General features: G+C 58.6%; 1 protein-coding gene across 1 annotated transcript; it reads right to left on the bottom strand.

Moving 5' to 3' along the window:
- Positions 1-6686: 6686 nt before the first annotated feature.
- LOC142054220 (uncharacterized) lies at positions 6687-12871 on the bottom strand. The gene is made up of 5 exons (XM_075086472.1): positions 12792-12871; positions 11502-11633; positions 11079-11136; positions 10047-10098; positions 6687-7688 (listed from the first exon to the last, which is right to left on the bottom strand). Exons 2-5 carry the CDS (start codon positions 11609-11611, stop codon positions 7165-7167), a joined length of 744 nt encoding a protein of 247 aa, XP_074942573.1. The 5' UTR covers positions 11612-11633; positions 12792-12871; the 3' UTR covers positions 6687-7164.
- Positions 12872-13149: the final 278 nt, after the last annotated feature.

Here is a 13149-nt window from a genome sequence, read left to right as displayed (position 1 = left end):
GCGGAAACGTACCGGATGCCGAGCAGGACACTGGGAGGTGCTTGAAAAGATTATCCGCAAAGCCGCGTACGGCGAAGCAAAACGTGACGTCAGGAAAGCTTTTTGCAACGGAGTTATTCGCGGCGTCTCGCATGAACAGGGAGACCCAGGAAAGCTCCGCAGAGGCAGTGGGATTCATCACATCGGCATCCGCGGAGGAAGCTCTGACCTACGCAGCTCTCGGCCGCTACTGTGTCATTTCTAAGTTGCAGGGAAGATGGTGATACGCAGCTGTGATTCCTGGTTATGCAATTCAGCCGTTTGCAATTTTGCTTCCTTCCAAACGCCCTCCGGGCTCTTTTCCATATTATAAACAAAACAGCCTGCAACATTTCACTCAGAAGGCAGAAACCGGTGCCTCGGACGCTCGCTCCGTGCTGCAATTCTGCTTTTCTTTTGTAGGGAACGCTTTGAGCAGAGCCATCTCAGATGAAATAAACTGCAAGGAGTAAGCATGTCTTAAAAAGAAAGCGTGTGCTTCCTTTGGGGTGTTTCATTTCAAAATTAAAAGGAGAGTTCGGCTCCTTGTCCATATATAGTGCAATAAAGGGCTCCCCGGCTGTTTACGCTTCGTGGTGCAGCTGCGAGGAGTGTTCAACAGCAGCCTGCCCGCGCTCGGGATTTCCAATTGTAATACAAAAAAGGAAACAGGAAAGAACGATGTAAACATCGGCAACGAAACCTGTGCTCGCAGTGGGCTCCGAACAGCGCCGCCGGCGCCCCGGGCCTGCTCCTCTTCTCCCCCTGCTTTTCGGAGGGGACTGCAGAAGGAGGAGAGGCGGGCTCTGGCAGAGGTTTGGAGAGCCCTTGGCCAGGTTGCAAATCTCCCGATTGCCTGCACTGCCTCTCTCTTGCTTCCAGCTGTTGGCCCTCAGCCCCTACTTGATGCAACAAACTCTTAGGGGGGGAAAAAATGGGGCAAAATGATCCTTTTTTTTCTGCACGAATTGTCACTGTTAGCTGAAAAATCAATGTCAGTGTGCTTTTTTCAGGCTCCATGTGACTAAGGCCCATGGAGGTGCCCCACTCACACGTTAAAAAATGGTTTTCTTATTCTAACACAAGTAGGAAACTGTTTGGGAATGTGACACGAGTGTTCCCTGTTAGCCTGAAAAAACAGCATTTGACAGGCACTGGATGGGCCACGTAAAGGCAAAACCCACAAAGGCAGCACCTGCTCTGGCCAGGGGGCTCTTCTCTTGCAGGTCCCCGACCGAGCGCCATTGGCAAAAGCTCATCTGAGGAGCAATCACCTTAAAAATCATCCAGGGACCCCTGGGCTCCCCCTCTCTTTCCTTCCCATTTTCCTGTAACCATATAATTATTTTCTGGTGTGGTAATGGGACCGTGCGTGGTTATCCTTCATCACCCCCGCCATGTGTTGGCTGCGCCCGCACCCTGTACCGCTGTGCCGGCACCGCTGCGGCACCTCCTTGTTCCCCAAATTACAAGTGGACAACATATTTAGTGTATTGTATCCCAAATCTGCCGTGCACGACCCGGGGAGCTCGCCCAGCCAAACCTGGGCAAGGCTCCGCGCTCCCTCGCTGCCAAGTGTGCGGCAGCCAGCGCCGGCTCGTCTCAACAAGCTGCTGATGGAGCTGAGAAGGGGGAAGGGAGCAAAGCCGCTTGGCTCCCGGCTCCCGCTCCGGCGGCGGCTGGGACACCCACGGGGAAGCAAAGCCCGCTCTTGCATTAAAGAGCTCGTCCCAAAAGCTGCGTTTCCAAATCGTGGGCTGCCGGGTGGCGTAAGCGCCCCAGCCGTGTTTCGCTGGAGGAAATGGTGCTTTTAGCCTCTCGCTGCAGCTCCTGGCTTTCGTGGAAATGTTCAGACCCAGAGATAACCAGCTTTTTTGGAGTGCCTGTGCCTCTTAAGGGTGTTCAGGAAACGCGCGGATGCATTAGGGAGCTCAGAGTCCGTCTCCTGCTCTTGCCAGGGAAGAGGTTTGCTTGGTGCTGGAGTCGCAGGGGTTCCTCTGGGAGACAAGCCCGGCTGTGGGAGCACACCCGCGGGCTCCAGCCTCCCCTCCTCTTCACCATCTGAGCGAGGAGAAGCCAAGAGGGGAAGAGACACTCACGAGGTTTCCTTTTCTGCTCTTTGCCGCCTTCTACTTCTTTTTTTTAAACTCTGGCCTGTTTGCCTTTTTTTTTCCCCTTCCTTTGGCTTGCTCATTTTTAACTCTTTGCTTTCACTCCCAGCACTGCTCTTGCCTCACAGCCCACGTGGTTTCAGCAATCTCCAGGTCTATACAAAGTACTTGGTCAAGTGCACCAGGCACAAGCTCTGTCTTACAGCTGAGTTTGGTTTATTTTGGAAGCTGAGCGGATCCAAGTCGGTGAGATACGGAGCCCCTGGGAAAAAAAGCCAGGGCACTGGCGCTAAGGAGCCTGGCTCTTCACCATGGGTCAGACCACTGGGCGCAAGCTGGAGCTTCTCCACTGCATCTCGGTGGGCAGCGCAGTGTGGCAGCTTGGAGGAAGATTGTCTCATTTGGAGAACTTGATGAAGATGATGAGAGGTGTGGAGGAGCTCCTCTACAAGAAAAAGATATTTCAACTCTGATATAAGGGGGAAACAGGGATCTGTGCAAACTATGGCGCTGGTGAGGAGGAAGGAGATCAAGGAGGAGCGTGACAGAGGTCTGTAAGATGGTGAGTGGCTTGGAGACAGTGAGTTTTCCTTTACTGGGTGAATGAAACTGGTTTGCAACAAGTTCAAACCCACGCGGAGCCTTTCATCAGTCCCCTGTGGAGCTGCGGGACTCCTTGCCGTAGGATGCTCTGGGTGCTAAAGGTTTGCAGGGCTCCAGAAACTCACGGGACAGAGAGATGGAAGAAAAGTCCACCGAGGGCTCTTAAATGCAAAGATGTCACTTCTGGCTTGCAAAGTTACCGACCTGCATGTTGCTGAAGCCTTCAAGACCCTTCATGGGGGATGTCAGCAAAGGCTTGTCCTGTCCTGGATCTCCTCCCTTCCAAAAGGTCCCAGGGCTGGGAGCACCCTACAGAGATCTTCCACCTGAGCTGGGGAGAGGGGTTGGAGGCCTCTGGCTGGACACGCACAGCACGGGCAGGATTCATCCTCCCCTGGCGCTTGCTGACAAGAGATGAGATCTTGGCGCCGCTCCCTGAGCGGATTTTTAGGATCACAGGCATTTCTTCTTGGGCCTGCCCATGTCGATCTCAGCCTGCCCCTCCCTGCACTCCCAAGCTTCTCACCCAGCCAAACCTTTCACTCTGCTTCATTTAAAATAGAAAATTAATAATTAACTGGCCCGTCCTTTGAGCGGCACGTAAAGGAAAACCGTAACACTTGCCTTACGGGTTGTCTGTTGCCTTGGAGCCTGTTTGTTTTTCCAGCAAGCTCCTCTCCATGAGCAGGATGCTGGTGTTTCGGGGTGGCCTCGACCGCCCCGGGGCTATCCTCCACCATCCAGAGCCACCTCTCTTTGCAACCAGCCCGTCCTACGGCAATGCATCTCTTGGCCACAATATTTGTGAAATACTGTGAATATTTCAGAAGCTGCCTGCCTTTTTGCATCTGCAGGGTCTTCCCTCCACGCCCAGGTGTGCCGGTGGGTCACCAACCGCTTGCAGCATCTCACCACCTTCTCTCACCTCCATCCTCTTGTACCCACCTTGCAGCACACGTCAGCGTGCTTCCGCTGCTGCAAGGTGGGATGGGAGGCAACTTCCCTCTAGTCAGGGAATTTTGGGGTGCTGGAAGATGATAGGAAAGGAGGTTGGTTGGTTGGTTGGTTGGTTTGATCTCCTGCTTGCTCGTTACTGAAATTATTAATTTTTTATCCTCTTTTTATGAAAGGTGCTTTGGTTGGCCGGAGGGAGAAGGTTGGCCCTCGCCTTTTCCACTGGAGAAGGAAAGTCCTGTGTTAGTTCCCATCCCAACTAAAGACCAGGAACATTGCCACCTCCTTCTGTGGGGCTTCAAGGACGACTACAACAACAGCCAGAGAAGCAAAGGTGCCTCTTTTAGATATATTAAATCTAAACCCAAATAATTCTGGCAGAACTGGATGAAGGAAATCCTATTCCATAAAGATTTACCCTCCCAATTGATTGGCGAGCTTGCAAATGCTCTAACCCTCCTCCCTTATTTTTACGACACCCATCAAGATGTTGTTAGTGTTAAATCTCCATCCCAGTGCAAATCAACCGATGGGTTAATATTTATTAAGGGACAGGGAGCATGCCAACACGCCCCTCCTGAGCTAGCCAGGGCAGACCAGGCTCAAACCAAGAAAATATTCAGCTTTTTCAAACCTTCTCGTCACCCTCCTAAAAATGTAGTGTTTTCCCTTATGCTGCTAAAATTACTTGCAGCAACACAGGTTTGAGGGGTTTGGAGTCAGACCTGACCCAACGCCGGGGCAGCACCCAGGGTCCTTTACACATCCCCTTGGCCCTGCACTGGTGGTTTTTTGCTGCTTATTAAGATGGCGTTTCCCACGCATTTCCACCAGCAGCTCCAGACCTGATCTCTTTCAGGGGTGTTTCAGGCAATTCCAGCCCTCACGCGCTCCTCATGGGACAGCGAACTGTCACCCCTCTCCTTCCTGGCAGCGCCGGGATGCAGCTCGGGAGCTTGGTCCCCGCAGCGGAGGAGCAGGGTGAGGGCTGCAGGTGACAGCAAAGCTGTAAGAAGAGAAACCTGCTGGGTGGGGGCGACGCTATTTTCCCCTTTAATCTCAATTTTTAATGTTTTTATATAGGGTTGCAGACAGTGCGGAGTGATACACATGCCTGCCCCACTGGTTGGCCGTGGAGACGCTGCCCCGGCTCGGGGGGATGCTACCAACAGCACCTATGGGCAGGGAGGCAGAGGATTCCATAGGAAGGCAGGTGCGTGGGTAGAAAGGCGGATGAGTGTATACGAAGGCAGGTGAATGTATAGGAATGTGGATGGGCATATAGGAAAGCAGGTGAACGTGTAGGAAAGCAGATGAATGTGTAGGAAGGCAGGTGGGCATATAGGAAGGTAGGTGAGTGTATAGGCAGGTGAGTGTATAGCAACATGGATGGGCATATAGGAAGACAGGTGGGCATATAGGAAGGCAGGTGAGTATATAGGAGGTCAGGTTAATGTCTAAGAAGGCAGATAAGCATATAGAAAGGCAGTTGAGCATTTGGAAAGGCAGGTGAGTGTGTGCGTGGGAGGATAAACATATAGGAAGGCAGGTGAGCATATGGGAAGGCAGATGAGTGTATAGGAAGGCAGGTGAGCGTATAGGAATGCAATTGAGCATATGGAAACACAGGTGAGTGTGTAGGTGGGCGGATGAGCGTATAGGAAGGCAGATGAGTGTACAGGAGGGCAGGAGAGCATATAGGAAGGGTGTTGAGCATATGGGAAGGCAGGTGAGTGTGCAGGAAGGTGGAGGAGTGTGTAGGGAGGCCAGTGAGTGTATAGGGAGGCCGGTGAGCATACAGCCCCCGCCAGTCCCTGAGGGGTCAGCTGCCTGTAGCCCCCGAGCGGCAGCACCTCCTTCCATCAGCGGTAGCCGGTGCTTATGGGGGGTGGTGGCTCTGCAGGCCGGGGGCGAGGCCCAGCCCAGCAGAAACCTCTAACTCCCCGTGGCTCTGAGCCACCCAAACCTCGCCTCACCGAACGCGGCCGCGCCGGCAGAGTCGTGCCGGACCCGGCGTGCCGGGGCTGTGCCGAGATGACTCATCCCGCTGCATGCAGCAGCACACTTCCAACTAGCAACAAATGAAAATAGAAATGTCCCTGGCTCCTGAGCCAGGAATAATGTTGCAGGCTATTTTTTTTGTGTTTTTTTTTTCCCTTTAAAGAGAAATCCCTTTTTTTCTTTGACTCTCTAACTCAGCCCCAATAAAGCCACCGGCAAAGTCTCCTCCCCGGCTTCTCCGCTGTGGCCCGCGGCACGTCGGCTGCCAGCGTTGGTGCCAGTGGGGGCGGATACAGGAGGAGAGAAGCAAAGCCCGGCGAGGCGGGTCTGGGGGGACGATGCCACGTCCTGGTGGGACATGGCTGGGTGTTTTTCTGGGATGCAGAACTTGGGAGCAAAAAGGGGAGAAGGAGGAGTGCTTGGGGGTGTAGCCCAGGCTGCTTTGGAGGTTTATATGATGAGAGAAGGAGGGAAGAGAGGATGGGCGACTGCTGGGATGGAGAGCTGGGAGATGGGAACGGCCAGACCCTCCTGCCTCGGTGGTGGGACAGGGATACTGGGTCTCCTCGCTCTGCCTGCTTTGGGATGAGCATCCGCTGGTGGCTGCCATCAAATGGCAAAGGCGGGGTGATGGAAAGTGGGGAAGAGGGGGAGCTGGGTCCGTGCCGGTCCCCATGGGGCTGCCGGGGGCTGGTGGTGGTTGCAGCCGTGGCGGAGGTACAGGGACACCCCGGGAAGAAGCACAACAGTGTTATCTCAGTCACCGCACGTAACCGCCGCTCCCGTTCCACGCTGCCCGACAGGCCTCCCTGGGGCCCTGCCAGCCTTTTTGGGGAGGTGATAAACTGAGTCTCACTGCTCTATCAGGCCAGCCCACACCTAGGATCCAGCAGAAGGCGGCCGCTCTCCCCACTCCTGCCTGAACCCTGGCTGCAGGATGCTCGTCCCCCTGGCAGACCCCATCCAAACTGCCCCAGGGATGAAGCAGAGCACAGCACGCTCATTAAAAACAATTAAAATAGCAATTAAGGACTATTTACATAGCTGCTCATCCATAACCTCTAGCTTCCGGGAAGCAAGACCATGCTACAGGTGACTTTTCCCAGGGGATCGGAGCTGGATGACGTGTGGAAATAATTTGTGGATTTTTTTTGGAGTTTCTCCAAAAAATAATCACACAATTTTCTTCTGCCATTTCTCCTCGGCCAACCCTGCATGGTGTAACCCCACCGCCCGCTCCACATGGGGCCCCAGCAATGGGGATGTCCCAGAGGGGCACTCGGGGACCCTCGTGCCGGATGCTGGGGGATAATCCAGGCCACCCACACTTGATTTTAGAGTTAGGAAGGGAGCAGGCAGCTCTCCAGGGCTGCTGCCCGTGCCAGCCCACGCTCCTGCCTGCAGCTGGGGAAAACCTCCATCGAGCTTGTACAAACTGGCCAGGCTCGAGGCAGCTCCAAAACATCTCCAGGGCATCCTATGCCACATCAAAGTGCTTTTCTGGCAGCAATGGAGGTGCTTCTTCTTGGGGTTCAGGATGGCTGGGGGGCTGCTGGGGCTGCGGTGCCCGGTGCAGCTTGCACACCCGGGCGTACACAGGGCTGGGGGTCCCCTCGCTGCCCGGCTCCTCCTGGATGATGACCTCCTGCACCGGGATGCTCGGCTTATCCCTGGTGGGCAGGGATGGGGAGTCCCTCGGGGTGCTGCCGGCATCCCAAGGCTTTTTCAGCATCCCAGCTTTGTACCGGATGCTTTCATAGATGGTCCCCTCAGCATCCAGCGCAGTGTCCGCTGCAGGTGTGCCAGCATCCCCGGGCAGAACCGGCAGCTGTCGGTGCCGCAGAAACTCAGGGGTCCTTGGAGACGGTCCGGAGAGTTCCTGGGAATGGGGTGTCCAGCCCGGCACCTGCAGCCTGGGGTGTCCCGCACCGGCGTTATCCGGGTCTCCCGGCACCACCAGGCTGTCTGCCTGCTGCTGGGGCTCACCAGGAGAGGGGATGCCTGCAGGGAGGGAAAAGAGGGGGTGCTGAACCGGCGAGGGTACCCCCAGCACCATCGCCCTGGGGGTCATCCCTGGCTAATGCGAGGGTAAAGTAGCCCTGAGGAAATGGGATTAAACAGGTCCCGCTCCCACTTCTGTCTCCGCTCCCCACTTTTAGCAAGAAAGATAATAAAAAGCCAATTAAAAACAGGGTGAGAATCCCCAGGTTGGTGGCGGGGGACCGCAGCGGGGCCAGCGCGGTGTCGGGACCTGCCGCCCGCCTTCCCGTGCGGCGGCTCATGCCTTTGGTCAAATATTTATTTAAGAAGGAGGCTCTGCTCTGTGAGCAGGATCTGTCAGCACGGGGAGCTGGCAGAGCAGGACGCCCAGCCGGTTTGTTTTCTCCGAAAGCGAAGTAGGCTCTGGAAAAAGCTACGTAACTGGGTGTTTCTCCTCCTGTTTTAAAAATGTGGGGGTATGGTGGTCCTGTGGGATTTGGGTGCAGGAGCTGGGTCGCTCCCTGCCCCAGCTGTGGTGCGGGGTGCGTACGTGCCTGCAGCATGGCGGTGGAGGCACAGGCTGGTGCAGGAGCTTGCAGGGTCGGATCCAGGCCAGAGCCCCTCAGGGCCAGCACAGCCTCCTCACTGCCCTCCAACTCCAGCCTGGCAGAAAGCAGCCCCATGAGCACCCCAACGTGAGCACCCCAATGCAAGCATCCCAGCATGGACACCCCAACATTAACATCCCAAAGCAAGCATCCCAACCTGAGCACCCCACCATAAGCACCCCAATGCAAGCATCCCAACAAGGGCACCCCAACATGAGCACCCCAAAGTGAGCAACCCCAACATTAACATCCCGAAGCAAGCATCCCAACCTGAGCACCCCACCGTGAGCACCTCAATGCAAGCATCCCAACATGGACACCCCAACATAAGCACCCCAAAGTGAGCACCCTAGCACGAGCCCTCCGTTAGCATCCTGTGAGCACCCCAACATGAGCATCCCAGCATGAGCATCCCAACCTGAGCACCCCACCATAAGCACCCCAATGCAAGCATCCCAAAAAGGGCACCCCAACATGAGCACCCCAACCTGAGCGTCCCGAAGCAAGCACCCCAGCATGAGCACCCCAATGCAAGCACCCCAACATGGGCACCCCGATATGAGCACCCCAGCCTCGGCACCCCACCACCAGCCCCAGTGTGGACACCCCGTGAGGCCCCAACGCGAGCACCTCAGCGAGAGCACCGCGGCGCACCCCCGCAGCCCGCCTGCTGCACCCCAAGGGGCCGAGGCTTCGCTTTCGGGGAGTCCCTGCCCCATCCTTCTGCAGCAAAGCAGGAGAGGGCAAGGGGTGCCCCAGAAATGGGGTACGGGGGGGGGGGGGGGGCAGGCTGGCAGAGCCACCCCATAAAATACTCAGGAGCTCCCCGTTGTGGTGCAAAGAGAAGCAGGAATTTTGCTCGAGCGCCTCGAAGCTCAGCCGCGGCGTGGCGGAAAGGGGAAATTAATACGTGGGGTTTAATCGTCCTCGTTATCCAGCGATGCTGAATAAAGCACTCCTGGTGTAAATGGGAAGAGAAACTTGTTCCCGGCTGTGTGGAAAAGCAAATGGGCTGAATGCTTAATCCGGCAGGAGGGTTTGGAGCATTAAAACACCATTTTTTTAAAGCTTTCCCCAGGCAATTCTCTTTCTGCCGGCGCCGAGCAGGCCAGGGCATATTTTAAAACAGCTGACATGGTCCTGCTGGAGGAACTGGGACGCCCAGCAGGTTTTTACTGGGATATTTTGCTGTAACTGGGAATTTTAGGAGCTGATTTTTGGATGCAGCTGCCAGCCCGTGTGGCCTCCTGCCCACCCAAATGCCCTCACCATTGCCATGGGGCATCCCCATCCTCTCCTCCGTGCCCGGGGATGGAGAGCGGCTCCTTGCCGCTAATAAGCGTCACTAATTTCCTCTGTTTTGGCTGCCGTGACCCCGGCCGGGGAGGGGGTGCAGGGCTGAAGCCCCCCACATCTAGCCAAGGGCTGGCTCGAACTCCCGCCAAGCCCCTGAGCTCTTCCAAGTTCATCCGTCAGGCAAATCATTAACCGGGCTGGGTTGCCGGAGTGAGGCTGGTCCGCGGGGACCTTCGGACCGTGGTGCCCGGCTCCATGACACCGGCGTGGCCCTTCCCTGGGGCATGGCCAGCATCCCAATATGTGGGGTGAGCCCAATCCTGCTGCACCCCACGCCTGCTGTGGGAGCTGGGGGAGACCCACGGGCCTTCCATGGCCAGGGCCACCCAACCCCTGGGTGTGCGAGGGCCCTGGGAGCAGCAGGGCCAGAGAGGGCAGAGGGGCGCAGCGGCCGTGCCCCCGTGCCGTGACCTACCCCCCAGCAGTGCTGCTCCCCCGTTGCCGGAGCCCAGCCTTGCCAGCCTCACCTGCAGCGGAAGGAGACAAGTGGGTGCTCATGTATTAGTCCCCTGGCACTCACGCATCTGCCCCCGGTACATCTGCATCCCCCCTCTCCGACCCTCCGGTATCCTCCCTGGAGATTGTGCATCCCCTGACCACTTGTGCAGCCCCTCCTGGCACATGTGCATTCACCCAGCGCTTGTGCACATCCCCTTCCCCAGGCACTTGTGCGTTGTCCCCCCAAGACTTGTGCACCCCCCTAGGCACTCATGCATCCCCCGACCACTTACACGTCCCTCCAGCACTTGTGCACCCCCTCCTGGCACTTGTGCATTCCCCCAGCACTTGTGCATCCCCCCTGGGTACCTGTGCACTGCCGCCCCGCCCCGGCCCCCACTTGTGCATCCCCGTCCAGCGCTCGAGCATCCCCGCTACCGCTTGTGCACCCCCCTGGGCGCTTGTGCACCCCCCGGCCACTCACACAACCCCCAGCCCTTGTGCCAGCAGCATAGGTGTTGGGGAGCTCAGGGGCACCCACGATTTGGGGGGGGCGGGCGGGGGTGTCAGCATGGGACCATGGGCGGGGGGCTGCCCTCTGCCAGCCCCGACTGGCCCCAACTGGCCCAACAGCTCCGGGGGAGGGGGGCACCTACGCCCCCTCTGTTCAACCCCACCAAACCCTAGGTGGGGGCACCCATGGGGTGGGGCACCCATGGGGTGGGTCCCACCGTGGCCGGGGCCACCCGCTGTCCCCATCCCAACTCCCCCCACCCTTTGCCTGGCCCTGCCGCTTTTCGGGGGGCCGATCGAAGCCGTTTGGGGTGAATGCGGGGCGAGGAGAGGGCTGTTCCCCCGGCTGACGCTGGAGGGCTCCCAAAGCACGCGTGACCCGCGTGGGGCCAGGCCGGGTTCCCTCAGCCCCCCCCCGGCCCCCCCCGCCCTCCAGCCGGGCCGAGCAGCCACCGATGGGCAGCCGAGGGCGCGGTGGGGACCCCGGGGGTCTCACCCCACGGACGAGCGCAGGGGGTTCTTCCATTTTTTGGGTGGAAAACCGCCGGTTCGCCCTGCGGAAGGAGGAGGGAGAGGTGAGCGGAGCTGCGTCCCATCCCCAGGGATGCTCGGGGGGGGGCTCGGAGGTGACACAGGCCCCCCCATCCCCTCCTCTCGCTGCTCTTTTCTGTTTAGTCACGCACCGTGTCCCCTTCCCCAGCGCTCGTCCCCTCTCCACTTGACCCCACGCAGGTTGGTTGCACCCAGAGCATCCTCCAGCTCTGGCTCCCCATCCCACGCCGACATGGACGTGACCCCCTCCCCATCCACGGCATTTCCCTGGAGCCCACGAAATCCATGGCAAACCCTCGGGAAGAAGCCAAACACACCGATCCCGCCCCCCCCCGCCCCCTTTTTGCCCCCCTCCAAGGGAACGTACCTGTGGAAGAAGGAGCAGAGGAGGAGCAGGAGCAGCAGCAAGAGGCTGGTGCTGGCCAAGCCCCAGGCCACCGCGGCACCCAGGGCCACCGAAGCCTCTGCCAGCGCCATCGAGCCCTGGAGGGAGGCAGAGCTGGGGGAGAGACGAGCCCCAGGTCAGGCCCACAGAGGGGGACTGGGGTAATAACGGGGTGCAGGGGGCTGGTTAGGGGGTGCTGGAGTGGAGCTCCCATTCTCCCTTTAATATCAGAAGCAATTTTTCCAGGGATCCCTCCCCATCCTTTCATCCCAGTGGGATGCCCAGCATCATCCCACCCTTCTCTCCCTTTCTGGCAGGAGAGGATTTTGGGGCTATTGCGAGTGCAGGAAAGCTCTGTGTGTCAAACAAGTGCACGGTGGTGGCACCCACGGCCCCGCTCGCCGGCAGGGTCCAGGCAGGCGTACCCCATCCCCACCCCGGGTTCTCGGAGCGGTGGCCGCTCTCGCCTCTGCAGTGAGGGGCAGCGGGTGGCAAAACCAGCTGGAGCATGCGGGGGGGGGGGTGATGCTGGGGTATGGGGGGGTGACGCTGGGGTGGGGGGGGGTGATGCCATCACACTGGGTATCCCCACTGGGGTGCCTCTGAACCCACACCAAGCACAGGGAGGCCAACCTGCTTGAGAAAACACTTTTCCAGCCTCCCCCCAAAAATCCCTGGCTCCTTCTTCCACCCAAACCCCACTGCCTAAAACTCGGGGTGAACTGAGCTCCTCTGGCAAGGCTGGCTTCCAAGATGAGAGCCTGGCAAACCAAACCACTGAGCAGGCTGAGCTCGCTCTGCCGGCTGTGACTCAGCCTTCCCGGCACGGCGTCCCGGCTCCCAGAGCTATGCTGGGGTTTGGGGACACCACGGTCCTGCAGCTCCAAGGCCAGGCCCACCCCCCAGCTGGGCGTGAAGACAGGCCTCAGCCTGACGGTGCTTTTGCCCGTAGAACAAAATTAATTAGGGATTTATTCCCAATGGATGCTCCAGCCACCTTCCTCCAGCTGATCTGGCAGCCCTGGGGCACACGCTGGGTCCGAGCACCGGTGATGTCCCGCACCGCCGAGCCCTCCAACCCACCGCATCCCATGCCAGCCCGCTCTGCCTCAGTTTCCCCAGCTGTGCCCTGAGATGAGCAAGACCAGCGTCAGTTTGAGGTGCCTGCCCACACCCCACCTTTCTTGGCACCCCAACCTGGGGTGGGGACAGGGCTGGGGGCACCCTGTAGCCTGGGACCCTGCAGTTCCCACTCCCGAGGAAGCCACTCACCCCACGGCCGTGCCGGACCCCTGGGCTGGGCAGGGCCGGGTGCAACCGGCTCCTCTCGACGCTCAACTTTGGACAGGAGCAGTAGATGGGTGGCACCCGCCGCACCCAGCTCCCGCAGGACACCCGTCAGTGCCCGGGCTCGGCAGAACGTGTCTCCAGCCGTCATGGGCATGTCAGGGTAACCTGCACCCTGGAAGGGGTCCTGCACCCCCAGCACCCCTGAAACCTGCACCCCCAGGAGGGTTCCTGGTACCCCAAGAGGGGATCCTGCACCCTCCCCAGGCTCAGCACCCCTCAGATGGGCACCTCCAGGAGGGGTCCTGCTCCCCCAGCACCCCTGAAACTTTTATCCCCCAGG

Source organism: Phalacrocorax aristotelis, chromosome 3 (genome assembly GCF_949628215.1).
Source record: "Phalacrocorax aristotelis chromosome 3, bGulAri2.1, whole genome shotgun sequence".
In the NCBI taxonomy this organism is placed as follows: domain Eukaryota; kingdom Metazoa; phylum Chordata; class Aves; order Suliformes; family Phalacrocoracidae; genus Phalacrocorax; species Phalacrocorax aristotelis.
This window is presented reverse-complemented; position numbering and strand designations above follow the sequence as displayed.